The following is a 27,961-nucleotide window of genomic DNA, read 5'->3' on the forward strand; positions in this document are numbered from 1 at the left end:
GGGCTTTTGAAGATGGGGAGAGCGGCAGTCTGCCCGATGAAGGGGGAGAGAGTGCCAGGCAGGAAGGAGGGAGGACCTAAGCAAGATGTCGACGGTGAGAAGATGAGAGCGAGGCACGGTGAGTGGGTTGGCTTGTGAGGGACCAAGTGTGTGGGCTGGGATGTAGTGGGAGAAGAGCGAGGTTAGGTAGGAGGGAGAGAGCTGCTTGAGAGCTGCCTTGAAACCGAGAGTCCGGCATCTCTGCTCGGCGTGGGAGGAGCAGGCGACCATCGGAAGCTTTTGAGGAGGTGGGGTGACCCGTGCCGGACCGTGTTTGAAAAACCTGGTTCGGGCAGCAGGGGGAGGTTTGGACTGGAGGGTGGAGAGACGAGAAGCAGGGAGGTCAGCAGGGAGACCGATGCAGAGGTCAAACTGAGATATGACAAATGCCTAGACCATGAGGTGGCTGTTTGGGTTGGAGAGGAAGGGGTGGATTCTGGCAGTGGCCTGATCGAAGGCCCTGCTAGGCTTGGGTCCCTCTCCGTGGCCTCCTCAGACTCTTGCTTCTGGGCATGGGCTCTCTCTCCCGACCCACCTCAGGCTCCTTTTGACCAGCAGTGGTGGGGTTGAGGGAGGATCTGTCCTGACAGTTGTTTAGAGGGTCTGCCTGGGGGTGGTGGGGTGGGGGGCTGCAGCCATGGCCCCTTTCAGCTCCCTCTTCCGGGGGTCCTGGCTTCCCCTACTCCCCTTCCACTCCAGAGGCGAGAGTTGCCAGCTCATCCTTTTCTTTCCCTCAAATCCTCCCATGTCCTCTCTCAACCCCTTCTCATCTCTCCTATTTTCTGATTTCCCTATTTCCTTTTCTTCTTCATCTAGCTCCCTCCTGCTATCTCTCCCTCCTTCTCCATGTGCTAGTCAGAAGCCAGTGACCAAATAGCCTCCTGCCATATTTTTTAACCGCCACTGAATCCAGTTCCCCCTGAATGAGAGTCGTCGCTTTTAAAAAAATATATTTTATGTTGATGGTATTTGTTAAGTCCTTACTATGTGCCAGGCACTGTACTAATTGCCGGGGTAGATACAGTCTGATCGGGTTGGACACGGTCCATGTCCCACATAGGGTTCACGGTTTCAATCCCCATTTTACAGATGAGGTGAGTGAGGCAGAGAGAGGTCAAATGACTTGCCCAAGGTCACACGGCAGGCGAGCGGAGGAGCTGGGATTAGAACCCAGGTTCTCCGACTCCCAGGCCCACGCTCTTTCCTGACACGGTGTGAGGAGGAGTGGGTGTCAACTCCCGGATCCCTTGATAGGTGGGTCCCTGGGCCATGATCTTGAGATACAAATGATGATGATGTTGATTGTGGTATTTGTTAAGCGCTTACTATGTTCCAGGCACTGTTCTAAGCGCCGGGGTAGATACAGGCTAATCCGGATGGACACAGTCCCTGTCCCACGTGGGGCTCACAGTCTTCATAATGTTGGTATTTGTTAAGCGCTTACTATGTGCCGAGCACTGTTCTAAGCGCTGGGGTAGACACAGGGGAATCAGGTTGTCCCACGTGGGGCTCACAGTCTTCATCCCCATATTACAGATGAGGTAACTGAGGCACAGAAAAGTGAAGTGACTTGCCCACAGCTGACAAGTGGCAGAGCGGCATTCGAACTCATGACCTCTGACTCCCAAGACCGTTAATCACACCCCCCGAGGCCTCGACCAGGACCTGACCACCTGAGGGAGGCCAGGAACTGCAGAGAGCCATCACTTTCGCCTTCACCCCACCTGATTCCCCCCATCCTCTTTCTCTTCCTCCCATCTCCCTCCCCTCTCCCCGGTCTCTCGGTATCTCAGTCACTGTCCTGCCGCTGTAGTTACAGCTGCCCATCCGTCCAACGTAATTGTCCTCTTGCTTTCACTCGGCCTCGACCCCGTCAGCACCCAGGTGCTCCTTCGAGAACAGCAACGTCTTTCCTCTCTTCCCTTTCCCCCCTCTCCTTCATCTCAGGGACCCAGGCCTCCTCTGCGGGCTTCGGCTGGCTCCCAAGAGCTGGGCCGGGAGGACGGCGCTCCCTTCTGGTGATGAGACATGAGCAAATTCCCACCCTTTGGGTGAGGGAGAGGTGAAGGCTGCGGGGGGGATCCCCGGAAAAAAGGGGGTACGAGACCCTGAGTGCTGCACCTGAGAAATGCATCTTTCTAGACCCGGTTCCCGAGGATAGACTCTCGGTGGCAGGGGGGCGTCGGGGCGAGGGTCGGCTGAGGTGCGGGGAGAGAGAGAGAGAAAAGGGGAGCTGACTTTCAAGAGATCAGTGGGTGATGGTGGGTGAGAAGCACGCTGGGGCTTGTTCCAGAGCTTGCTCACTCTCTCCTGGCCCAGTGCTCGCCCCTGGAATCCACTCCCTTGCCCCGCCGGGGTGCTCAGGGGATCCCCCTGCCCTCTCCCCTCTCCCGTACTTTAGGACGGAGAGCCCGGCCCCAGCTGTCTGGGGGACGGAGGGGCTGGGGAAGCAGGGCTAGGTGCCCAGACAGCCGCGTGTGTGGGAGGGGATGTCCTCGGATGCCCTCCGCCCGGCAGTCCCAGCTCTGACGTGGGTGCCCCCCCTTCCTCCTCCCCGCTCTCCCTTTCCTGCCCAGATTAGTGGCAGCTTGGCCTGTCTCTGCAGGGCCGCTTCCCCTACCCCCTCCCTCCCCTTCCGCCTACAGTGGGCCGGGGTCGGCTCCGACAGAGGGGAGCACGAGGGGATCAGGTAAGGAAGGGTTTGAGGATGTCGAAGGGGGAATGGAAGGGGGCACTTAGGGGGTCTATTTGTGTCGATGGTCCCCGGGCGAGCGAGCCCGAGTCGGTAGCCATCCGGGCCTTGGTCTGTAGCCGTGTGTCTGTTTGGGGGCCTGGGTGTGTCCATCGTGTGTGCGTATGTGTGTGTATACGCGCGTGCCCCGTGTGTATACGAGCGTGCGTACGCACGCTGAGTGGTCCCACGGCTCCTCTGTCTCCGGGCGAGGAACTATTGCCTCTAAAGATTTGGACTGTGTCGGAACAGTGGTGAGGAGAGGAGGGAGGCTAAGGGTGAGGAGGGTGGGATGGGAGGCGGGAAGGAGAATTTGGAAGAGCACCTTGCCCACCTTACTGCCTCCTTCCCCGCACCTCCCCGCCCCTGCAGAGGCCTGTGCCCAAGATCCCTGGGGTAAGGGACGCGAATCGGAAGGAGAGGGCAGCAGTGGGATAACTGAGCTCCTGAGGCCCGGCCTCTATTGTCCTGCTTCTCCCGGAGTGTGTGTGATAATTCCGATTCACCCTAGAGGTCAGAGAAGAGAGTCCCAAGGACTCTGGGGATCCCCCAAAGTCAGGCTCTGCACCACTTACTCACCCCTTTCGAGTGTGCAAACCCCACCATTCCTCCTCCCAAAGAAGCTCTCTCTGTAGCTTACGGCTCTGAGAGTGTAGGCGTGGGGTGCCCAGGGGAGGTGGGATCTCTAGTTCCAAAAGTGGCTCAGGATGGTCACAGAATAATTCAGTGAAAACAGCTGAGTACCAGGGGCCCCCCCTCCCCTCTGCCAACCCCCAGGGAGCCAGACTCAAGGTTAGGGTTAGTAGGCCTGAGCCTGCCCTAGTTCAGCGGTTAGGGGTCGGAGCCCACTCCAGTTCAGAGGGTGGGGGTCTAATCCTGCTCTAGTTCAGAAGGTAATGGACCACACTTGCCCTATTTCAGAGTGTCAGGGCCTGAGGCAGCCTTATCTAGTTCAGAGGGTAGGGGCCTAAATATGCCCTAGTTCAGGGGCTGGGCGGCTGAGCCTGCCCTAGTTCAGAGGGTAGTGGTCTCAATCGACCCTAGTTCAGAGGGTAGAGGGCTGAGCCTGCCCTAGTTCAGAGGGTTAGGGGGCTGAGCCTGCCCTAGTTCAAAGGGTAGTGGTCTCAATCGACCCTAGTTCAGAGGGTAGAAGGCTGAGCCTGCCCTAGTTCAGAGGGTTAGGGGGCTGAGCCTGCCCTAGTTCAGAGGGCAGGGGGCTTGAGCCTGCCCTATTTCACAGGGTAGGGACCTGAGCCAGCCCTACATCAGAGGGTAAGGGCCCGAGCCTGCCCCGGTTCAGAGGCTAGGGGTCCGAGCCCGCTCTTGTTCAGAGGGTAGGGGCCTGAGGCCGCTCTGGTTCAGAGGGTGTAGGGGCTTGAGACCGCTCTGGTTCAGAGGGTAGGGGCTTGAGACCGCTCTGGTTCAGAGGGTGTAAGGGGCTTGAGCCCACTCTGGTTCAGAGGGTAGGGGCCTGAGCCCACTCTGGTTCAGAAGGTAGGGGGGTCTTAGTCCATCCTAGTTCAGAACGTAGGGGCCTGAAGCCACTTTAGTGGGTAGAGGACAGAGTCCCAACCTGGCATCAACAGCCAACGTGCCCCGGTAGGGAAACCCTCGTTCCGAGCGGGACCCCCCGGCCCCCACCTCCCCTGCTCCCTCCACCTCCTGATGGGAGATGTCCATTTGGTCCAGCCTCTAGCTCTCTCCTCCCCCGGCCTCCCCGGGCCGCCGACTTAGCTCCCCACGGGGGAGGGGGGCGTCCCTCCGAAAAGCGGGCGGCCCGGCGACCCGACCGGCCGAGGGTTCGAGCCTCGAGCCTCGCCTGGCACCGGCAGGGCGGAGGGACGTTCCCAGTCCGACACGGAGAGAGGGGAAGAGGTGGAGCAAAATGCTGGAAGTGCGGAAAAGGCTCCCCGGCCGGGCCGGCCGTGCCCGCCCGGGCGTGTGAGCGCGTCGGACGGTCCCGTACCTGTGTGTGGGGGTTGCGTGTGTGTGTCTGAATCTGTCTGTGTGTGTCTGAATCTGTCTGGGGCGGGTATGTCTGTGCCTCACTCACCACCCCCGCCTAGGAGCCCAGCCCCTTCCTGGGGTGGGGGCGAAGGGGGGGCTCACTTTCCTATTTCCTCTCCCACGCCCTGGCTCTGGGCTGGTCCTACTCCTCTCTCTCCTCCCCGGCAGCCTCTTCCTCTGTTCTTCCCGGGACCGGGCGGGGGCCGCCGCCAATACCCAAGTGCCCGACGTGGGGCGAAGGGTGTGGGGGGCGGGGAAGGGAGCGAGGGGGTGAAGAACAGCGGTCCGCGCACAGTGAGCGCCTAGCGAATGCCATCCTTCTAAGAGGGGGCCGCGGGCCGGAGGGGCGAGAAGGTGGAGCGCGGCCGGCCGTCGGAGAAGGGCGAGAGGCCGCGCTAGATCGCCGGGAGGGTCATCGCAACTGCCGTCCTTGACCTGTGAGAACCCGGCTGCCCTCGCCAGCCCCGGCCCTGCCCCTCGGTCGCCCGCTCCACCCCGGCACCCCCGGGGCCGCTCCGCCCGGGCCCGCTCCGCCCCGCACGGCCCGGCCCTCTTCGCCCTTTGCTCTAGTTCCCGAGCTGGCACCGACGCGCGGGGGAGCTGCCCGCCTGGCAGGCTCCGGGACCGTGCCCACGGGAGGGTAGGGCGGCTGGGAAGCTGGCACGGAGCCCCAGGGGAGCCTCTCTGGGCGGGCTGCCGGGCTTGGGGGGCGGGGGGGGGGGGGGGAGAGAGGAGAGGGATGGGTGGGAGGAGGATGGACGGGGCGGGGAGGGGAGGGAAAACAAAGGGCTCATTCTCCCCCGTGCGCGGCCGGGGGCATCGTCGGGGCGTTGGCGGAAGCCCCCGGGGGCCGGGCGGGGTCCGGGCGGGGGCCGGGCGGGGGGCAGGCCCGGGCGGGGCGGCGGGATCACGGGCTCCTGTTCCCCGCAGGGCGCAGGAGGAGGGAGTAACCGGCGGAGCAGCTTCCCGGCTCTCCAGTTGCGCGCCCGGCGATGGCGTTTGGAGGCTCCGCTGCGCTCCCCGGCCACTAGCCAGCCCCGCTGCCTCGCCGGCCCCTCCGCCTCCTAGCCTCTCCTCGCCCTCCTCGCCGCCCTTCCCACCTTCGGGGGAGTCCGTGCGTCCGCCCGCCCGTCCGTCCGTCCATCCATCCGTCCCTCCCGTCCGTCCGCCCGGCGCGGATCTCCCCGGCGCAGCACGGAGTCTCGGCGGCCCATGGCGCAGCCCACGGCCTCGGCGCAGAAGCTGGTGCGGCCGATCCGCGCCGTCTGCCGCATCCTGCAGATCCCGGAGTCCGACCCCTCCAACCTGCGGCCCTAGAGCCTGCCTGTCCGCCCGGCCCCGGAGACCCCCGGAGACCCCCGGAGACCCCCGGACCCGGCCCATGGGCAGCGCCCCTCCGGCCGGTCCCGCTGCCCGCCCCGGCACCGAAGGTACGAACGCGGCGGCCCCTCCGACCCCCCTTCTCCTCTCCACCCTCGCCCCCCACCCCTCCTTCCGACGGCCAGACCTCTAGAATATAATAATAATAACGATGATGATGATGATATTTGTTAAGCGCTCACTAGGGGCCCAGCGCTGGGAGAGATATAATACTAATAATGCCCTGTCTCCCCCGATTAGACTGTAAGCCCGTCAAAGGGCAGGGACTGTCTCTCTCTGTTGCCGATTTGTGCATTCCAAGCGCTTAGTACAGTGCTCTGCACATAGTGAGCGCTCAATAAATACTATTGAATGAATACTAATAACGAGGGGATTTCTTAAGCGCTTACTAGGGGCCGAGCACTGTTCCAAGCGCTGGGGGAGATATAATACTAATAACGAGGGGATTTCTTAAACGCTTACTAGGGGCCGAGCACTGTTCCAAGCGCTGGGAGAGATATAATACTAATAACGAGGGGATTTCTTAAGCGCTTACTAGGGGCCGAGCACTGTTCCAAACGCTGGGGGAGATATAATAATCAGGGTATCTGTTAAGCGATTACGAGGGGCCAAGCACTGAGGGAGATACAGTAATAATAATGAGGGTATTTGTTAAGCACTTACTAGGGGCCAAACACTGTTCCAAGCGCTGGGGGGAAGATATAATAATAATAATAATAACGAGGGTATTTGTTAAGCACTTACTAGGGGCCAAGCACTGTTCCAAGCGCTGGGAGACAGATAATTCTAATAACGAGGATATTTGTTAAACGCTTACTAGGGGCCAAGCACCTGTTCCGAGCGCTGGGAGCTACAGTACTAATAACGAGGGTATTTGTTAAGCGCTTACTGTGGGCCAAGCACTGTTCTAAACGCTGGTGGAGATACCAGGTCATCAGGATGTCAAAATCCCCATTTTACACTATTATTCGCATTTACACATTTTACACTATTATTTACATTTACACATTATTTACACTGCGGGGCTCACAGTCAAAATCCCCATTTTACAGAGGAGGGAGCTGCGGTCCAGAGAAGTGAAGCGACTTGCCCAAAGTCACACAGCTGAGAAGTGGCGGAGTCAGGATTGGAACCCAAGGCCTCCGACTCCCAAGCCCGGGCTCGTCAGCCACGCTGCTTCAGGAATATAATACCATATATATATCACCCTAATCATGATCATAAAAATACCATAATTATCATGATTATTCTGGAACGGGGCTTGGCACAGAGTACTAATAACGATGGCGTTTGTCAAGCGCCGGGTGCCGAGCACTGTTCTAAGCGCTGGGGGGAGATACGGGGTGAGCGGCTTGTCCCGCGTGGGGCTCACGGGCTTCATCCCCATTTCCCAGATGAGGGAACTGAGGCACGGGGAACGATAAGGATAATAATGACGATGGTATTCGTTCAGCGCTCACTATGTGCCGAGCGCTGTTCTCGAGGTCGTCCCACGTGGGGCTCACCGTCTTAACCCCCGTTTTCCAGACGAGGGAACCGAGGCCGAGGGAAGCTAAGCGACTCGCCCCAAGTCCCGCGGCTGACAAGGGGCGGAGGCGGGATTAGAACCCACGGCCTCTGACTCCCAAGCCCGGCCTCTTGCCACTAGGGCAGGCGGCTGCTGCTCCTAATAAGCGCTTAAGAAATCCCGTCGTCATCCTCGGGGTTGTGATTGTCGGGGGGGTCCGGGGAAGCCCCCTCGCCTCGCCTCGACGCGCCCTGCGCGCTCCGGAGAGGGACCCGGCGCCTGTCGTTGCGCGGGGCCTGGAAGTGGGAGCCGTTGGCATCCGGATGAGGGCTTACGACGGGTCGGACCCTGCGCTGGCGCTGGGCCGGGCCCGGGGACGTGCCATCCCACTCGGTGCCCCTCCCCGGGACTCGACGTCCGAGGAGGGAAGGGGAGGGCGGAGCGGGCGGGGAGCTTTTGCCCATTTCGCAGACGCGGATAACCGAGGCTTGGAGAGGCGGAGTTACTTAAAGGAGCTGAGGTCGCGCAAGGGGCGGGGTGGGGGGCTCTGGTCCCGTTTGAGGATCCCCCCCCTCCCCAGTCCCACGCTCCTCCTACTAGGCCACCCTCCCTGGATACCACTAGGCCCAGCCAGGCTCGGTCCCTCCCTCCGCCGGGCACCTTGCCCCCTTCTCCCCCGGAGCCGGGTCCTGCTTTCCGGGGAGACGGCGGGAAGACAGCATTCCCTCTCCCGGGGGGGCACGTCGCTGGCATTCCCCCTCACCCCCAAGGATGGTCTCCCCAAAGTGGTTCCCCGGAGCTGGATGGAAGCGGCGGGGAGAACTTCCCGCCGGGACCCTCCTAGCGGGTCCCCCGCGCCCTCCAAATAGTTTGCCCGAGCCAAGAAGAGGCAGAGCTTCTGCTGGGCGTGGGGTGCCAGGCGAGGTGCCAGGCTAATAGTGCCCATGACGCTTGAGACGCCTGCAGTGCCCATGACTCCGAAGCACATTCCTTCCCGGGTCACGGCAACCTGACTGGCACTGCCCCGGCCACCCCCGAGGGCGACCGGCGTGGGGCAGTTGGGACCCAGCGGGGGAGAAGGTTGGGAGGGAGGGAGATAGAGTGGGATGTCGCGGCCCTCCTTTTCACTCCTGGGTTTGCCCTCCTCCCCACCCCCCGTGCCCTCCTTCCATCCACCTGTGACCGTCCAGGCAGCTGAGAAGTTGGTGCCCAGAGGGTGGGGGGGCAGGGGGTGCTGTGGTCATGAAGGGAATGTGTTAGGGCAGGGTGGCGGGGTGGGGGGCGGTCTCACTGCAGGGGCATCTCCTGGCCTGGGAAGGGAACCTTGGGCCGGTGTGTGGGCGGGCAGCTCGGAGCCCAGCGTGGGCTCTGACCTGCCCTACCGGTTTGTGCCGCCTCGGTGCCGCCGGGGCGGGGCCTCCCGGATGCCAGGAAGAGGTGCCCAGGGCATGCGCCTGAATCCACGCTTTGGTGTTTCTCCGCAGGGAGCCCCGTGAGAGCCCCATGAGGGCGGGCACGTCATGGAGACCTCGCCCAGCTACCCCCAGGACTCGCCCAGCTGGGAGAAGCGGCCATCAGAGAGTGGCATTGGGCAGGGGTCAGGCACCCTGAACTGTGGGCCGCTGCGCTTGGGGGAGCCCGCCCCGCTCTGGAGGGGGGCCCCGGGAAGCTCGGATTCCTGGTTCTTTCCTGGTTTTCCTCAGGGATCCAAGGACCCCCTTCCCCTCTGGGGGGGCGAGGGAACCCGAAATGGGGAGGGGAAGCCTGGATGGCTGGGGGGCAAGGAGGGTCTGCGGTGGAAGGAGGCGGTAGTGGCCCACCAGCTGGCGCTCTGTGGACAGCCCTGCCCACCTCGTTATGGCCTCCTGCCCCCTGAGCAGGGTGGCCCCCCCAAAAGCGACCCGCTGGCCTTCCGGCCCCTGCACTGCCCCTTCCTCCTGGAGGCCAAGTTCCTGGAGCATACCCCATTCTGGGTGCCCACCTGCCTGCCTCCCTACTTGATGCCCGGCCTGCCACCTGAGCGCCACTCTGACTGGCCTCTGGCTCCCTACCCTTGGGCGTATCCAGGGATCCAGCCCAAGGGCCCACCGGCTTTCAGCTCAGGGAGCAAGGTGAGTGACCGGACCCCGGGCTGGCCGGGCCTTCAGCCGGCCGAGCCCTGGTCTGCCTGGGCCCTAGGCTTCCTGGGCTTTCTGTGTCCTGGTCTGCCCGTGCCCTGGGCCGCCTGGACCCTGGGCTGCCCAGGAGCAGAGCCCACACGAGCGTGGGGCGGGATCCAGGCGAGGGCAGCTGCCGGTTCCGTGTTTGGGAAGGAACTGCCCCCTTCTGTGTGCCGGGGGTCTGGGCACCTCAGAACCGCCGGTGTTAGTTAACGGTGGTGTTTGTTAAGCGCTTACTCTGTGCCAGGTACTGTACTAAGCACTGGGGGCGGATACAAGCAAATCGGGTTGGACACGGTCCCTGCCCCACGTGGGGCTCACCGTCACAATCCCCATATTACAGATGAGGTAACTGAGACACAGAGAAGTGATTTTCCCAAGGTTACCCAGCAAACAACTGGTGGAGCCGGGATTAGAACTCACGACCTTCCGACTCCCAAGCCCGTGACCCGCCCAGTCCTCCCTCCCACCCCCCCAACCCCTGGCCTTTTGGGCAGAGAGATCACATCCAGATTAGAGGCCGTGCTGGGCCAGCGTTCCCGACCAAGAAGAGTCCTCTACTGAGAACCCTAAGCTTCGGGTCAATCCCCCAAATAACCCCTCTGTTCTTCCCCTTTCGTGGCCCGTATCTCACTCCAAGCCGCGGTGGAGGACAGAGAGCCGGGAGCTGGTGCCCCCAGCTCCTGCTGACCGCTCTCTGGTACCACCCGGGCCCAGCTGCCCCTGGGAGGTCGAACCTGCCAGCGGGTAGATTGCCTTCTATCCCCCGCCCCGCCTCCCCGATCAACTGCCCCTTCTCAAGAGGCAGAGCCAGGGCCCAGCCTTACCCTCCTTCTTCTTCCCTTAGGGATTTTATCACAAGGATCTAGGCATCCCCCAGCTGGCAAAGGAGCCACTGGCCACTGCTGAACCCGGGTTGCCGGGCAGAGCCCCCGGGGGGCATCTTCACAGAGCCGGGGAAGCGGAGCGTCCCCTGACCACCAGGAAGGACGGGGTGCCAGGGGCCGGTGCTGACCAGAACTCGCGCCTACTTCTCCTGGGGCAGCCAGATGCCAGCTCCAAGTCTTCCTGGCCCACCTGCCCTCCAGGCCTGGCTCATGCTCTTGGCCCTGCCCGGACCACGCCTAGAAATGGGAGTCCGGGGTACCCACCGCCGGGATCACCTTCTGGGTCAGCGTGCCCTTCCTCTGGGCAGCCAGCCTCTCAGGCGGGCTGCTGCCCATCCCACCCACCTGCTGGAGACGGGGGTCCTAGCTGCTGCGGGAGGTGCCACGTGGGCACCGAGAGCGGTGCCGGTGGGACGGGAGGCTCCGGCGAGGAAGCCGGCAAACACTCTGGGCCCGGGGCCTGCCCCCCAAGCTATCACACCAAACTGAAGAAGACGTGGCTCACCCGGCACTCTGAGCAGTTTGGGTGCCCTGCCGGGTGCTCAGGAGAGGAGATGGTCCCCGTCCCCCAACTTCGGGCTCTCAAGAGGGAGGGGAGCCCCGAGGTGGGGGGCCCAGCTGGCAGTCCAGCCCTCAAACGGCCCCCTGGCCCTTTCCCTGTGGTCGACACCCAGGTCTTGGGCGGCAAGGGGCAGGGGCCTGAGGGTTGGCAGGAAGCCCCGGAACCACCGACGGGAAACAAGGCTGCGGCGGAGGAATCTGGCGGCCAGAGAGGTGAGGAGGCCGAAGGGTTGGGTGGAGGGGGGATGGGGAACAGAGACCACGGGAGTCGGGGGAGGCAGGGGCAGGGGCTGAGGTAGCGGGGAGTACCGGCCCTGTCGCCCACTCAGCAGGTCCTTTCCCGGTGGATTCTTAACGCCAGCGCCAGAACCGTTTTCCAAATGGATGACTCTGTCTCTCTTGGAACTGCCCGGACTGTCCAGCGCTATGCCCCACTCTCTCGGGGAGGACCGTTCCGCCGTCAAGACCCGCCGGGTCACCGAACCCGGGTTTGAGAACTACCCAGTGGCACTAGGTTATCTCGCCAGCTCACACCTGGGAGAGTGGAACCTCTCTGTGTGGTGCCGGCCCTGCTGTGTTGATCCTGGGACTATTCTCACCTCAGCTCAAGTTCTCTCCCTATTCCTGGTCCAGAGATGGTCCAGCCCCTCCTGGCCGGGGCCCGGCACGTGGGCTGGTTGGAACTCGTGGTTCTCTTCGCTGGTAGATCGCTTTTCCACTGTTGGGACGCACTCCCAACCCGTTTGGCGCCTCACACTGAGTCTCTGCATTGTCCCCTGACGGATTACGGATGCTTTGGAACTCTTCAGCCTCATCTGCTACCCAGTGGCCCGTCTCCGTGGATCACTTCGCCCACGTTGGCACTGTCCCATTTCTTCCCCACTCGGATCGCTACGCGCCCCTTGGAACTGCCCATCCTCTTCACCCTCTGGATCGCTTCAGCCGAATTGGGCCACTGGGCCCACATCGTCTCACCTGCCCCGGGACCGCGGGTGTCTTTCTCCTACACGATCGTTATTTCCACGTTGGGACCGTCAAATCCCTTCACCGATGGCACTGCTACTCCCTCACTGGAACTATCAAATCTCTTCGCCGGCTGGATCGCTACATTTGAGTCTGGACTATTTTCCTAGCCCTCCCCTCTTCTCCCAGACCCCTGACCTGATATTGCCAGTTGCTCCCCCCCACCCCCAGGCCCTTTGACCCCTTCCAGCCTGTCGGTGGCAGGTCAGATCTGCCTGGCTCATACCCGCTGGCTGAGAGTGGTCCCTCGGTGCTCCCTGGGCCGGGCTGGGGCCCGGGGCTGTGGGCTGGAGAGCGGCTGTCTTACAGACCATCTTGTTCTCACAGGGCAACTGGACGGTGGGACCGGGCTTCGGGGTCCTGGACTCCAGAGCGTGCCGTGCACGGCTCTCCCGATGGGAGTCTCCCGCTGCCCTAGCTGTGCCCGTGGGCAAGGGGCGGGTGAAGTTTCTGCAGAGCCAGCCTGCTGTTTTCTAAATGTCAGGAGGTGGGTCTGGGTCTCCTTGGCTCCCCGTGCCCCATCCCCAGTATGCCTTCCTGGGATTCTTTCCCACCTGGTCGTTCTCCTCTGCCCACAGGTTGGCAGAGGGATTAGCCGGCAACCCCGAGGAGGGCAAAGGGCCCAGCCCGGAGGCCAGGCTGAGATGGGGTCTTGCCAAGTACCTGCTGGGCAGCCTAGGGGACCGACTGTGTCGCCTGTTGCGTCGGGAGCGGGAGACGCTGGCCTGGGCCCAGAGGGAAGGTGAGCTGAGGGGACCCTTCCCTGGGCCGCCGAGTCAGGAGAGCTACTGACGTCACTGAGGGCTGTGAGTGATCAGGAGCAGGGACGGGGGGTGCAGGAGGCCATCGAGAGGTCATCCCGGAACCTCTGGGTGTCCACGGGATGCTTGGGGGACAGCTGAGTGGGGAAGAGTGTCCCTGTAGAGATGGGTCAATGCCAGGGCCGGGTGAACTCACAAAACCAGGAGCCGGTTGAGGGATGGTGGCCTCCTCTGGGGCAGGGGTGAGGGGTGGTGGCCTCTTCTGGGATGGGGGCAGGGTTGGGGGGGGTCTTCCCTGGGACGGGAGTGAGGGTCGGCAGCCTCCTCTGGGGCGGGGGAGAGGGATGGGAGTATCCTCTGGGGCGGAGGTGAGGGGTAGCGGCCCCTTCTTGGGCAGGGGTGAGGGGTGGCGACCTCCTCTAGGGTGGGGTTGAGGGGTGGTGGACTCCTCTAGGGTTGGGATGAGGGGCATTTGCAGCCAGGGAGAGAAGGGAGGAACCTTTTCTGAGGTCGACTCGGCGCGGGGCATTCTGCAGCCGGGGTTTCCCTGGTTGCATCCGTAGCTAGGTTCTTGGCCCTGATCGGGGTGGTGTGGTGGCCACGCTGCTGCAGAAGAGTTTCCTGGGGAGAGGCTGAGTGCAAAGCCAACTTCCTCTGCCTCCCCACAGCCTCTGATGAAGCCTCGCTTTGCCCAAACTCTTTTCTGCCACAACCCGGTCCTCTCTCCTACTCGGCAACACGTCTTCTCCTCCCGGATCGGCTCCCCACGATCGCTGCCCCTCCCAGTTGTTTCAGTCCTTTACCTCCCCGCCGAAGTCCCCAGTGTCCTGCCTCCCCCGATGATCAACAATCTTGATGACCGTCAGGGGTGAGCTCCTTCTCGACCACCCCTCAAGAGGAGATCACCCGCCCGCTTTCAAAACCTTTCCCCTCCACCTGGGCCTACGATCCCATCCCTTCTCCCCTCCAAAAAACATTCTTCCCTCTGGATCTGCCAATTTCAATCACTCAGTTTCTGATGATCCTTCCTCTCTGCCTTCAAACAATCCATTTCTCCCCTACCCTAAAAAAACAAGGTCTCTGAACCCAACTGCACCACTCGGTTATCCCCCTACGCTCCCTCTTCCCAATCCTGTCCAAATTCCCGGAACAAGTCGTATTCACCAGTGGCCTCTGCGTCCTCTCTTTCCAGTTTCCGCCTCAGTCGTTCCACCGAGACCACTCTCTCCAAAGTCACCAGTGAACTCTTTCTCGCCAAATTAGAACGGACTAGTCCTCCTCAACCTCTCGGCTGCTTTCCGTGCTGTGGACTACTCCCTTCTCCTAGAAACGCTATCTAATCTTGGTTTTTCTAACACAGTTCTCTTTGGTTTTCCTCCTACCTACCTCTGGTCCTTCTCGAGCTCTTCTGCTGGCTCTTCCTCTGCCTCCCACTCCCTAACTGTGGGTGTCCCTTAAGGTTCATTTCTTGGTCCCCTTCTCTTCTCAATCTACATTCACTCCCTTGGGGAGTTTGTATATTTCCAAGAATTCAGCTATCACCTCTATGCAGATGATTCCCAAATCTACCTCGTTGACACTGACTTCTCTCCTCTGCAATCTGCATGCGGTCTAGTGGAAAGAGCACGGGCCTGGGAGCCGGAAGACCCGGATTCTAAACCTGGCTCTGCCACTTGCCTGCAGTGTGATCTTGGGCAAGTCACTTCTCTGTGCCTCAGTTTACTCACCTGTAAAATGGGGAATAAGACTGTGAGCCCCACGTGGGGCAGGGACTGTGTCCCACCCAATTAGCTGGTGTCTACCCCAGTGCCAGGTACAGTGCCTGGCACGTAGTAAGTGCTCAACAAATCCTATTTAAAAAAAAAAAAATTCCTCCCACCTCCAGGACAGCTCCACGTGGATAACCCACCAGCACCTTGAGCTCACTGGGTCCAAAACTGAACTCCTCATTCCTCCGCAATCCTCTCCTCCACCTAACTTTCCCATCACAGTTGACGATCCTACCATCTCTCAAGCTTTCCACCCTGTAATAATAATGATGATGATGATGATGATGATAGTGGTATTCGTTAAGTGCTTACTATGTGCCAGGCACTGTCCTGAGCACTGGGGTGGATAGAAGCAGACTGGGCTGGAAACAGTCCCTGTCCCACAGGGGCTCACTGTCTTATTCCCTGTTTTACAGATGAGTAAACTGAGGCACCGAGAAGTGAAGTGACATGCACGAGGTCACACAGCAGACTAGTGCGAAGCCAGAATTAGAACCCATGTCCTCTGACTTCTAGGCCCGTGCTCTATCCACTAAGCCACACCCCCACAACCTTGACATGATCCTCCCTCTTCTTTCAACTCTGATATTCATTGTCTGTGACCACATCCTGTTGGTTCTTTCTCCACATCACTTCCAGGTCCACTCCTTCCTTTTTGTCCAAACAGCCACCCCGCTGGTCCAGGCACTCGTCAGACCCCAGACCCCAGCGGGACAAACCCCATCAGACTCTTTGCTGATCTCCCTGCCTTCAGTCTCCATCCAGTCCAGACTTCACGCTGCTGCCTGCATTATTTTTCCAAAAGACTGTTCTACACGCTTCTCCCCACTCCTCTAAAGCCTCCAGGGGTTACCCGTTCCTCTCTGCATCACGCTTTAAGGCACCCGATCAGTTCTCCCCCTCCTCCTTATCCACTCCCTTCTCCCACTGCAACCCAGCTTGCACTCCAAATAACCTTCTCACTGGGCCTCGTTCTAGCCTCTCTCACCGCTGACCTCTTGCTCACATCCTCCCACTGCCGAGAACTCCCTCCCCCTTCACGTCCGACAGACCGCAGCTCTTCCCGTTTTCATCGTTTCTGAAATTACAGCTCCTCCGGGGAGCCTTCTCCGACTCATTTCTCCCCACCTCACCTTATATTCCCCCAACTACCGCGCCAGCGCTTTCACGCCTCCTAAGCGTTTAAATATAACTTCTGGAGGACTTAATGCCCTCTAGTACTTTTTCCTCTCTGCAATTTATCCTAGTGTGTTTCCCGACTAGGTTGTAAGTTACTTGAGGGCAGGGGTTACCTGGGTGCTAATTCTAACCGTACCCTGTCGAGCGTTTAGTACAGTGCTCTGCACCCAGCAGACACTTGATGAATGCTACCGATTGAGGGAGAGTCCAGAGAGGAGGGATTCTCCCCCGCTCCCTCCATCCCCTCAACGTTGCCGTGAGGGCCACCTCTAACTTTCCTCCTTCTCTCTGCGGGGGGTTCACATTAGAAGTGCCCATCCACCAGGAGGACTCCGGTGCCACACACTGCTGCAGTCGCTGCCGGCACGGCCTCTTCAACACCCACTGGAGTTGCCCTTTCTGCAGCTACCGGTTGTGCGCGGCTTGCGGGAGGAGCGGGGGTGCTGGAAAGACCGGAGACAGACCAGGTAGGGAGTGGGAGAGGAGGTGAGCCGGGCCCAGGACAAGTTCAGGGCAGCTCTGTGCCACCCGGGACTTCCAACTTCCTCCGCCGCCCGCCTAGCGCAGCAAGAGGCTCTCTGGGCCCCGGGTCCGGACGTGAGCCGCCGGGAGGGCCTGGTCTAGGGTCCCAGAGTCCGACTCGGGGCAGAGTCGGAACCCCGGGGCCGCCCCGAACCTAACCTAGTTAGAGTCTGTATTTCCGCGCGCGCTCGAGACTTCGGAGGGGCTTGGGGCCATTTGTTCTGACTTCTGGAAAGTAGCAAAGAAAAAGCAACCCAGAGTCCCCTCCCAAACTCACTTGGCTTAAAAACTGTCGATTCCTTGGATATGAAGAGGAATGTGACCAAATCATTAGAACCCGGGCCTAAATGGGGTTAGTCTGCTGTCCTTGCAGAGCTTGACTCTCTGTGCTGAGACCCCGACAGCCACTCCCTGTCACCCAGTGGCCCGTCAGAGTCAGGGATGGGACGAGGGAGAGGGAAACTCGCCCGCCCCCTCCTTCTCCCATCCCGCCCACCCTCTCCAGGACTGTCACCGCTTCCTCCACTGGGAGGGTGGGGGTGGGGGGGGGCGTATTTTCACCTCTGAATTGGGGACCAGTAAGGGGCGAGTAGAGGGAGCTTGAAGGCTCCCCAAGAGAAGCCCCCTTCCCCTTGGGTTTCCTCGGCTGCTGCTCTCCTACGATTTCTCACCTGGGCTCTTTGTTCCTGTTCTACCCAGGCCAGCCGGAGCGACCCTTGGAAGGCTGTGTCCACGGCTCTGGGCACGGAGCCCGCTCTCTGGTTTTGACCCAGTTTGTCCCTGGCCAGGGTGAGCATTCTAGAAGGACCAGGGTGGGGCCCAGAGGGAGGTGCGATGTGCAGCCCAGGGGGTCTCTCGTGCCAAGGTGCCCCTCTGGGCCGGAAATTCGAGCGACCTCACCCGAACGTCCCTCCCCACATCTTGGACCCCCCCGGCTCCTTCTCCCTCCACATCCCCAGACCCGGGAGCCAAACCTCCGCTCTTCCCCACAGCTCTGACCGAGCTGGGCACCGCCATGCATCAGGCCCGGGCCAGACTCGATCTGCGAGGATATTGCCCCTGCCAAGTCGATGCCCGTGCATGGGCCCCCATCAAGGGAGGAAAGCAGGTAGAGGAAGGAGGGGAGGTAGGGTGGAGCTGGGCAGGAGGGTGGACCGGTGGCCTCTGACTGGTACTGGGGCAGAGAGTGAAACCGGACTGTCGCTCCCGCCTTCCGGATTGGGGGTGGGAACCCTGAGTCCTCCCTCTAAACTGCCCACTAGATCGAAAGCTTGTTGTGGGTAGGGAACACGTCTGTGTATCGTTATACTGTACTCTCCCGAGCGCTCCGTACGGTGCCCTGCCCACAGCAAGCAATCGATAAATACGATTGCCTGACGGATTGACTGTCTGACCGAGGAAGGGAGAGGGGGTTGGTGGGGGGGAGTCTGTCCTCTTACCCCATCTCCAAGACGCCAACCCGGGTGGCTCTTGGCAGAAGGAAGCAGTGCGGAGTAGACCCCCTACCACCCAGTCCTCCTGCAATGGAGACGCTGACAGGACCAAGGGAATCAAAGAAGGTAAATCCCCTGTGTCATGAGTCGGGGGAAGATGAGGCTCTCTCTGTCTCTCAGCCCAAATCTCCAAAAGCAGGGTGGGGGCGGCGGGGGAAGCGGTCCTGGGCAGAGTGGAGAAGTGGTTCCGGGGTGTGCGTGCGTGCACGTGTCTTGTGTGTGCATGTGTGATGGGGAGAGGACTGGGAGGGCTTTGGGAGGCCACAGGGAGCCATCAGGAGGGATGCTCTGCAGGAGGCCCCCACTTTGCTCACCCCCTGCAGAGGTCCCAGACTCGACCGAGCCCCCGGGGGATGAGCAGAGGCCTCGCGATCCACTGCCGTGCTCCTCGCTCTGTGAACTGCTCGCCTCCACGGCTGTCAAACTCTGCCTGGGCCATAACCGGGTCCACATGGCCTTCGCCCCCGTCACCCCGGCCCTGTCCAGTGTGAGTGCCTGCTGGAGGCAGGAACAGCCGCTGAGGGGTTGCTGGGGAGGGGCAGCGGAGAGACGGGGCAAATCCACCCGGGAGATGGAAGATTTGAGCCTGGAGGGAGGGTGGGGGGGGAGAAGAACCTGGGGGATGCGGGAGGAAGGAGCTGGGGGAGGAGAGGCTAGTGTCTTCCCCGTCTCGTAGGATGACCGTATCACCAACATCCTGGACAGCATCATTGCGCAGGTGGTGGAGAGGAAGATCCAGGAGAAGGCCCTTGGGCCGGGGCTGCGGGGAGCCCCGGGACTGCGTGGAGGTTTGGGGCTTGCCACCCCCCCGGTCTCTCCAGGCCAGCCCCAGCGCGGGGGTCTCCTCTGGCTTCAGGAGCCCCGGCCCCAACACGGCTACCATCTCTTCCAGGAGTACTGGAGGCAGGGACAGGTGTGAACGCCCTCACCCCTGCCGCTCCTTCCCTCAGCCCCCTCGGCTCTTCCTGAGCCGCAGCCTCCTGCCCTCTCCCCCCCGGGCCCGGCCCACCTGCCAGCCCCCAGCCCGCCTGCCGGCCCTCACCCCCCCTCCCGCTCGCCCCCAGCTCCCGGCCTACCGTCCACTTCGACCCTTCGTCCAAATCTGGCTTCCGGTCCCTCCCACCCCTTCTCTCTCCCCCTCACAGCCAGTGCTGGTGTCAGGGTTGCAGAGGACGCTGCGGGGCAGCCTGTGGGGGCCGGAGGCTCTGGGGGCCCCAGGGGCCCCGGGAGGGCAGGTGCAGGCGCTGAGCCCCCGGGGGCCCCCCCGTCCATCCGGCCTGGGCAGCACAGCGTTCTGGGATGGCTTTGCTCGCCTGGAGGGTGAGTACCCCGAAAGGGAGAGACTGGGAGGCCGGGGCAGGAGAGAGAAGCAGAGGGGCCTGAGTGAACCCCTTCCTCCTCCTCCTCTTCCGACTGGCTCTTTCCTCCCCCAGCGCACCTAGAGCGAGATGAGGGGTCCCTGCTGATGCTGGAGAGTGGTCTGGGGGATCCGGAGATGGGCAGGTAGGAGCGGAGCCGACGGACGACCTGCCTCCTGGCTGCCCTCCTCTCCACCCTCACCCATCCCCTCCACGAGGCCCGCCCTCGCCCGCCCCACTCCTTCCCTGTCTCTCCGGGCCAGGAACCCGCGGGTCATCCGGGGTCGCTCTCAGGGTGGGGACGCGAGGGGCTCAGGATGGGTGGGGCGGACGTGACGGGCTCCCGCCCTGTCGCCCAGGGCAGAGAACCTGGCTGCCAGCCTGCCACTCCCAGAATACTGCGGCCACCACGGGCAGCTCAACTTGGCATCCTACCTCCTCCCCGGCCCCGGCCGCCGCTGGCTGGAGCCACGGCTCTGTGCTGCCTACGGTGAGTCTGGGCCCTCCTTCCCTGTCTGCACCCATCCCCTCCCTGCCGGTACCCGTCCCATCCCTGTCCGTACCCATCCCACCTCCGTCTGTACCCATCCTATCCCTCTGACCCGTCCCATCCCTCTCACCCGGGTCCCCAGATCCCCGGATCTGACTGTATCCTTCAAGGATACACTGACTTGCTCTCTGAGCTCCTCCGTCTAGGAGGCTCCGGGCCCGAGTTCCCACGCCCACTGGGTTTGGCGCTCCCACCCGGCCCCAGTTTCCTGTTTGGGGTGCGTTTTAGGACACTCCTTGGGGCCTGATCCTTGCCTGCTTAAATGCTAGGTGTGAGCCCTCAGCGCGGGCACCTGGGGACCAAGAACCTGTCCGTGGAGGTGACGGATTTTGTCAACATCCTGGTCCACGCAGAAGCATCCCTCCCTGGCTGGCACCGTGCCCAGAGAGGTGGGTGTCTGCAGCGATTGCGGGGAGGGGACAGAGGCTGAAAGGTCATATGCTACTGACCGCTCCCACCCACTCCTCTCTCTCTCTCTCTCTTCTCTATCTCTCCCGCCCGCCGCTTCAGAGCTCCTGACATCACCCGATGGGGAGGAACTGTGGGCTCCGGGAAGTCAAGCTGGCATGGTGTGGCACGTGTACCGGGCACAGGACACCCAACGCATCCGCCGCTTCCTCCAGATGGTAAGCACGGGGCAGCCTGGCCCGGTCAAGGACCAGTCCCTTTTCTCTGCCTTCCACATCCTCAACTCTTCCTTAGCCATGGATTGGCTGCTTAGTGATGACTGACTGCCTAGGGTCCCGGAGAACGTCCGGAATCCTCACCGGGTGAGGCCCCAGCACCCTAGGGTGGACAGTCAGGGAGGTGCAGTGAGCATTTTTCTCTCTGGTGTTCCGGGGGCGTGGATACGAGGATAATTTGCAATGAAAGAGGTGGAAAAGGAGTTCTACGTGCGCATATATGTATCCCTGGTCCTCTTCAAGGACCGAGGCCTCCTCTTGTACTCTTCTTGTACTCTGCCGAGGAACTAGTCTCAAATTCTGCACGCTCAGTAGATATTACGGAAGGAATAAATCAGTGAATGTTTACCGAGGGCCTCATGGGTCGGAGAACCGGATTTGGTTGGGAAATACACAGAAGCGGCAAAAGATGGGATCTCTGCCCTCAAGGGACTTACAATTAAAAGGGAGGAGATCGAAGACATAAATTGATGGAGCAGCATGGCGTGGCGGAGAGAGCAGGGTCCCGGAAGTCAGAAGGTCACGGGTTCTAATCCTGACTCCGCCACTTGTCTGCTGCGTGACAGGAGCAAGTCGTTTCACTTGTCTGAGCCTCTGTTACCCCATCTGTAAAATGGGGATCGAGACCGTGAGCCCCACATGGGACAGGGACTGTGTCCAACTCAATTTGCTTGTATCCACCCCAATGCTTAGTACAGTGCCTGGCACATAGTAAGCGCTTAACAAATACCACAATTATTATTATCATTATGACGATGAATATATCATGGTTAGGAATTAGGGAATAGGAGTCAACAACAGGCCTAAATGAATATTATTTACAAGAATAAATAGAAGAGAGCCAGGATGGGTGAGGTGGGGTAGACCAGGAGAAGAGAGCAGATGGGAAAGAAGAGCCAGTTGACGGAACACCTTTCAGCGCACACACCCACGTGTGACCACGCTTTGTCTTGGATCACATCCTACCCACTCCTTCCCTGCCTTCCCATTAATCAGGGTAGACTGCTTGGTGAGGCTGGGTAGGCCAAGGGGACGATTGCCAGGGCAAGCAAGGACAAGCAATGGACAGGCCCAGGAGCCCGAGCAGAAGAAGGGAGTGAGATATAGAGGTCGATCCGGCTGTCGGTTGCCCAGGGCTGGCCCGGCCTTGGCTTTGCAGTTCCAAGTCCCCAGACCCTCCCCAGAGTGCTCCCCCAACTCTCCATTAGCTTCGACCCTGAACTGGTTTCAGATGATTATTATTATCATTATTATGGCACTCGTTAGGCACTTACTATGTGCCAAGCACTGTTCTGAGCACTGGGGGGTAGATATAAGCTAATCAGATTGGACACAATCCCTGTCCCATATGGGGCTCACACTCTTAATCCCATTATACAGATGAGGTGACTGAGGCCCAGAGAAGTTAAGTTGCCCAAAGTTACACCGCAGACACGCGGCAGAGCCGGCATCTGAACCCAGGCCCATTCTCTATCCACTAACCCACGCTGCTTCTCACGGTCGAGATGAGAAGGGCCCCGCTCAACCCCAGTCCCCTAGGCCCCCCAAAGCTGTCGGGGAGGAGGCCGACCTGCTGGGGAAGAGCATCCGACCCGGTCCAGGGTTCAGATCTAAGAGGAGCAGAGGTGATCCTCCTGTTTCCCTCCTTCTCCTCCTCCATTCTCTCTCCTTCATCTTCCTTCTTTCCTCCTCTTCCCACCCCAGTTCTTCTAACCCGAGCCTCCCTGACCCTCCATTTGTCTCCCTTCCCGAAGTGCCGCCACCCAGTTCCCCGGGGGAGGGGAGAGCAGGGGGAGGCTGCGATTCCTTTGGGGTGCTGACGGTCCATCTCCCCGCAGGTGTGCCCTGCCGGGGCCGGCACTCTGGACCCAGGGGTTCCCGGGAGCTGCTATCTGGATGCCGGCCTGCGGCGACGCCTGCGGGAGGAGTGGGGTGTCAATGGCTGGACCTTGCTGCAGTCACCCGGCGAGGCTGTGCTGGTGCCCGCTGGGGCTCCTCATCAGGTGCGGCTCCTCTGGAGGGGTGGCGGGGGGCCCGGGCTGGGGAGGAAGCGCAGCCCTGCCCTCCCAGAGTCCTGGGCACCCAGGCCTGATGTGGCCCTCTCTTTGTGGTGACACACCCTCCCTCCCCGCCAACACGCTCAGATCCCTCCGACTTGCGCACCCACCTTCCTGGTGCATTGGACCTCCCGCCCTCGAACTGCAAAGCATCCATAGGACGGAGCGGCCAAATGTCTTTGGAATGCCCACCGTCGGCATAGGTACCATCCGAAGCAAACACTTTTCAGTCAATGAATGGCATTTATTGAGTGCTTACTCTGTGCAGAGCACTGTACTACGCGCTTGGGAAAGTACGATAAAAGAGAATCAGCAGACACATTCCCTGCCCCTATGGAGCATACAGTCTTGCTGTTCACGCCATTAGGGCTCCCTGTCTGTGGTGGCACAAGACGGGGGGAGGGCCCCTCCTAGGACTACACTCAGGGGTTTCCACCCCAGATGTAGTTTCCTGGAGGGGTGTATGTGGGCCCGGGTTGGGCTGGGCTTTCTTGCTGGGGAGGAAGCGCAGCCCTGCTTTCCTCGAGTCCCGTGCACCCAGGCCTGATGTGGCCCTCTCTGTGCGATGAGACGCCCCCCTCCCGCCCCACAACAACATGCCCACATCCCTCTGACCTCTGTGCCCATCTTTCCCGGTGCCCCGGACCTTGTGCCCATCTGCACGTTGTAGCAGCCGACGTCTACGGAACCCCCCCCCACACGGTGTAGGAATCATTGCGAACGTATGCTTGCTGTTCGTGCCATTAGGTGTGTGGTGGTACGAGATGAGGAGAGGACCCCCGTCCCCCACAGAAAGACAGTTTCCTCAGTCCAGTCCTCATAGCGGCTTCTCACCAGGACAGGCTGGGTGTTCGCCCTTCTTAGCCCTCTTCTCCCTGACACAGGTGCAGGGCCTTGTGAGCACAGTCAGCGTGACCCAGTATTTCCTGTCACCCGAGAGCATTGCTCTCTCCAGCCAGCTCTGCCATCAGGCTCCCAGCTTGCCCCCCGAAGCCCGCCGGTTGTATGCCCAGGTGAGTGTTGAAGCCGGGGAGAGCGAGAGTCTCGGCAAGCCAGTCCGACGGGGAGCGTGAAGCTGTGTTTTCCCCAAGGCTGGGGGTGGGAGTCGGCAGGTATTTACCGAGCACCTACTCTGAACGGAACGTGGTACTAAGTGCCTGGGAGAGTACAGTAGAGTGTGGAGCCACGACCCCTCCCCGCAAGACCTTACAGTTTAGCGGAGGAGACGGAAGCGAAATAACTTGGAAGGAAAACCATTACGTAGATGAGGAAGGACTTTAAAGAGTAGGATACGTAAGTAAGTCGATATGTACAGAAATGCCACGCGGGTGTGTGTGAGTGCATAAGTGCAGAGTTGGCATAGGAGTGCTGAGGTGCTGGTTGGGGGGAGACGACTAGAGCATTAATCAGGGAAGGCTCCCCGAAGGAGGAGAGATTTCAACAGGACTCTGAAGATGGGAGAGCTGTAGCTCGGCGGATACGAAGGCCGGGAGGAAAGGTTCGAAGGAAGAATTTGAGGAGGGAAGAGGCAACAATGAGACTTGGTGAGTAGGTTAGCTTGAGAGGAAAAAAGACTGGCAGCTGGGTCCTAGTGGGGGAAGAGAATGCATAAGTAGGAGGGGAAGAGCTGGATGCCAATGGTCAGGAGTTTTTGCTCGATGCTAAAGGAAACGGAGTAACCGCCGAAGGCTTTAGAAGAGTGGGGAGACGGGTACGGAATGACATTTTAGAAAAATGATCCAGGGAGCAGAGAGAAGTTAGATTTTAAGTGTCCTTGAGAGCGGGGATCATGACTACCAACCGTACAGGGCTCTGCACAAAGTAAGTGCTCAATGATGATGGTACGTGCCAGGCACTGTACTAAGCGCTGGGATGGATACAGGCACATCGAGTTGGACACAGACCCTGTCCCATGTGGAGCTCACAGTCTCAATCCCCATTTTCCAGATGGGGTAACTGAGGCACAGAGAGGTGAAGTGACTTGCCCAAGGTCACACAGCAGACAAGTGGCGGAGCCGGGATTAGAACCCCTGACCTTCTACCTCCCAGCCCGAGCTCTATCCACCATGCCATGCAATGAACGCCACTGATTAAAAGTTGTAGACTGGAAGCAGGGAGACTCGTGAGGCAGCTGATTCATTAGTTGAGCCAGGATAGTGGCCATTTGGTTGGAGAAGAAGGGGGCAGATCCTGGAGATGTTGCGGAGAAAGAGACGACAGAATTTGGCAACAGCCTGAACGTGGGGATGTGGGAGCAGAAAGGCAGGGAGGGATGGAGGATCACCCCAGGTTTATGGGTTTGAGAGGCAGGGAGGATGGCAGTGTTGTCAACTGAGATGGGAAAGATAATAATAATGTTGGTATTTGTTAAGCGCTTACTATGTGCAGGGCACTGTCCTAAGCGCTGGGGTAGATACAGGGTAATCAGGTTGTTCCACATGAAGCTCACAGTTAATCCCCATTTTACAGATGAGGTCACTGAGGCACAGAGAAGTTAAGTGACACAACTGACAAGTGGCAGAGCTGGGATTCGAACCCATGACCCCTGACTCCCAAGCCCAGGGTCCTTCCACTGAGCCACGCTGCTTCTCAGAAAGATAGGTGGAGGAGTTCAGTTTCGGCAAATTGAACTTCGGGTGCAGGCGGGACATTCAAGTCCCGGAGGCAAGAGGAAACGTGAGATTTCGGAGGAGGTGAGAGGCCGGGACTAGAGAGGCAGATTTGGGAGTCCTCGGGATAGAGGTGACAGCTGAAAATGTGGGAGCGGATGAGCTCCCCAAGGGAGAGAGTATAAAGCGAGAAGGGAAAGGGACCCAGAACTGAGCTCTGACGGACTCCTAGAGGTGCTGCGTGGGGTGGAGAAGAAGAGGCCCGAGAGGGCGGAGGCCAGGACAGAACTGTGTTCGTCAACCCAACGTCAGATAATGTTTCCAGGAGAATCAGAGAAGCAACATGGTCTAGTGGAAAGAGCACGGGCCTGGGAGTCAGAGGACCTGGGTTCTAATCCCAGCTCCGCCACTGGTCTGCTGGGTGACGCTGGGCTAGTCACTTAACTTCTCTGTGCCTCGGTTACCTCACCCGTACCATGGGGATTAAGACTGTGACCCCCGACACGGGCCATAGACTGTGTTCAACCCGTTTAGCCTGTATCTACCCCAGTGCTTAGTACAGTGCCTGGCACATACTAAGCGCTTAACAGGTGCCATCAAAAATAAAAAAGAGAGAGAAGGGAGTGGCTCGCAGAGATGACGACAGGTCGGGGAGGATTAGGACAGAGTAGAGTCCCTTAGATTTGGCAAGGAGAAATGTCCGGGGTGACCTTGGGGAGAGGAGTCACCAGGGAAGGAAGGGGGCAGAGACCAGCTTGTAGAGGGTCAAGGAGGAGGAGGAGATAGCAGGCGTACGCAACCCGTTCAAAGAGCTTGAACAGAAACGGAGCAATAGCAAGAGGGTGCAGTAGATCCAGAGAGAAAAATCAATCAATTGTATTTGTTGAGCGCTTACTGTGGGCCGAGCACTCTACTAAGCGGTTGGGAGAGTACGCTATAACAGAGTTGGTGGACCTATTCCCTGCCCACAGTGAGCTCACAGTCTAGAGGGGATGATATTTTTGGTGTTGGGGGAGGCGTGAGCATGTCCGAAGCCCAAGGGGAAGGAGCCACTGGAGAAGGAGTCGTTGAAGGGGGCAGTCAGGGAGAGAAAAAGAGTGGGTGCGAGTGTTTGGGGGAGGTGAGAAGGGACGGGGTCAGAGGCGCAGATGGAGGAGGGAAGCCATTTCCTCTTGGAATCCAGCTGGGAAGGATAGAAACAAGGATGTGGGCATGGGAGGGAGCTAAACTGTAAGCTCGTTGTGGGCAGGGAATGTGTTTATTGTTATACAGACTCTCCCAAAGGCTTAGCACACTGATCCGTAGACAGTAAGCGCTCAAGAGATACGGCTGACTGACCGGGGAGGCGGGGGGGAAATGAGGGGTTTGATTTTTGTCAGTAACTTGTAGGCAAGGTTGTCGGGGGTGGTAGTAATAGTTTTTACGAATCACTTACTGTGTGCAGAGCACTGTGCTGAGCACTGGGAAAGTATATGGAGGTGGGAATTAGCCACGGTCCCGGGCTCACCACCTGAGAATACGAACGGGAAGAGAGGACTGGCGCCGGACACATACGGAGCGATGAAAGAGTAAAACTCCAAGGCGGCGTGCAGGGGCGAAAGGGGACCTCGAAGGCTTCAGGAGTGAGTTAATGATCCGGAATAACCGTCGGGGGCGACGGGCATGGGAGTCGATGAGGGAGAAGAAGTAATTCTGCCGGGTGGAAGAGAGGGAGGGCGGAGCTGTAGCGGGCAAGCCTAGCCGGCGCCTCTCTGTGAAGTCTGCTGCCCCGTGGAGAGGGGCCCGAACGCCTTGGATGGCAGACGCGGGGCGGGAGTGAGCGACAACTCATCTCTCGCTGCCTCTTTCAGATGGACCGGGCCATGTTCCAAGCGGTCAAGGAGGCCGTGGTCACCTTACAGGACTGCAATTAGGGGGAACCCAGCCGACCGGGAGGCCCAAGCAGGACCGGGCGAGGAGCAGCATGTAAGCTGGATGTCGCTCCCGGCGGCTCCCCCTCCGGTCACCCTCCGGGGAAGCCGCTTAGAGGTTCAGGACCGGCCTGCCGACTCCGTGGGCGCTCCTCAGGGCCCGGGCCGGGGGCCACCGTCCTCGGCGTCCCTCGCTTTGCGCCCCAGAGTCAGTATCCACGTTCCCGCCAATGCTGATGCTTGCTCTCATGCTACCACTCTCCTGAGGCTGACACGGTCTGGGGCGGGGGGGAAGGAGGAAGGGCTCTGTCCCCGGTGCGCTCCGGGTACCCTGCCCGTGGGCGGGAGTTCGCCCCGCACCCCACCCACCCTCACCGGAGAAGAACGAACTGGGTCACGTCCCCTCAGGGGTAGCACGAGCATCCTTCCTGGATACCTGGGCCCTTGGGGAATCAGCCTGGCTTGAGCTCCGTCTCCCCCCTTCTTTGCCTTCTTGCCTGCTGCGCTCCATCCCCTACCACAAGCTTTCTGGTCCCCGTCTCCCCCGTTCTCCCTGGGACGGCCCCACCTACCGTCGACGTTGTCACCGGACGGTGCCAGGCACGGGAGCTCCCTGACTCCACCCGCTTGCCAGCGGGGCATCAGGGCCAGGGAAAAGGGCAGACCGGGGATGGGAGGACGGGGACCTCCCCCTCTCCGGGTGGCACAGCCCCTTCCGCCCCCCGCCACTTTCCATTAAAATTGGTTGTTTTGCAAACCCTGTCTGGACGGTTGGC

The 27,961-nt window shown here is 60.3% G+C and overlaps 1 protein-coding gene across 3 annotated transcripts; it reads left to right on the forward strand.

Moving 5' to 3' along the window:
• The first annotated feature begins 14 nt into the window (after positions 1–14).
• HR (HR lysine demethylase and nuclear receptor corepressor) lies at positions 15–27,942 on the forward strand. 3 transcript variants are annotated; one of them, XM_029065654.2, is made up of 20 exons: positions 15–118; positions 5,708–6,207; positions 9,149–9,775; positions 10,671–11,484; positions 12,622–12,781; positions 12,873–13,036; positions 16,312–16,470; positions 17,225–17,314; positions 17,518–17,633; positions 18,003–18,084; positions 18,342–18,505; positions 18,695–18,931; positions 19,164–19,338; positions 19,452–19,521; positions 19,736–19,866; positions 20,196–20,315; positions 20,437–20,552; positions 22,448–22,612; positions 23,551–23,679; positions 27,126–27,942. In XM_029065654.2, the coding sequence occupies exons 3-20, from the start codon at positions 9,185–9,187 to the stop codon at positions 27,186–27,188; spliced, it is 3,546 nt and encodes a 1,181-aa protein (XP_028921487.1). In that variant the 5' UTR covers positions 15–118; positions 5,708–6,207; positions 9,149–9,184; the 3' UTR covers positions 27,189–27,942. The 3 variants fall into 3 exon arrangements, with proteins under 3 accessions (XP_028921487.1, XP_028921484.1, XP_028921485.1); XM_029065651.2 differs by lacking the exon at positions 15–118 and adding an exon at positions 2,632–2,728; XM_029065652.1 differs by lacking the exon at positions 15–118 and adding an exon at positions 5,335–5,417.
• Positions 27,943–27,961: the final 19 nt, after the last annotated feature.

This window comes from Ornithorhynchus anatinus, chromosome 5, assembly GCF_004115215.2.
Source record: "Ornithorhynchus anatinus isolate Pmale09 chromosome 5, mOrnAna1.pri.v4, whole genome shotgun sequence".
NCBI lineage: Eukaryota > Metazoa > Chordata > Mammalia > Monotremata > Ornithorhynchidae > Ornithorhynchus > Ornithorhynchus anatinus.

What these genes read in the sequence shown, in the direction of transcription:
- HR (XM_029065654.2), top strand. Translation starts at nt 9,185, where the DNA reads ATGGAGACCTCGCCCAGCTACCCCCAGGACTCGCCCAGCTGGGAGAAG. An exon ending in TGTTTTCTAAATGTCAGGAG is followed by an intron (nt 12,782 to 12,872) that starts GTGGGTCTGGGT and finishes CTCTGCCCACAG; the next exon opens with GTTGGCAGAGGGATTAGCCG. An exon ending in ACGGCTCTGTGCTGCCTACG is followed by an intron (nt 19,867 to 20,195) that starts GTGAGTCTGGGC and finishes CTTAAATGCTAG; the next exon opens with GTGTGAGCCCTCAGCGCGGG.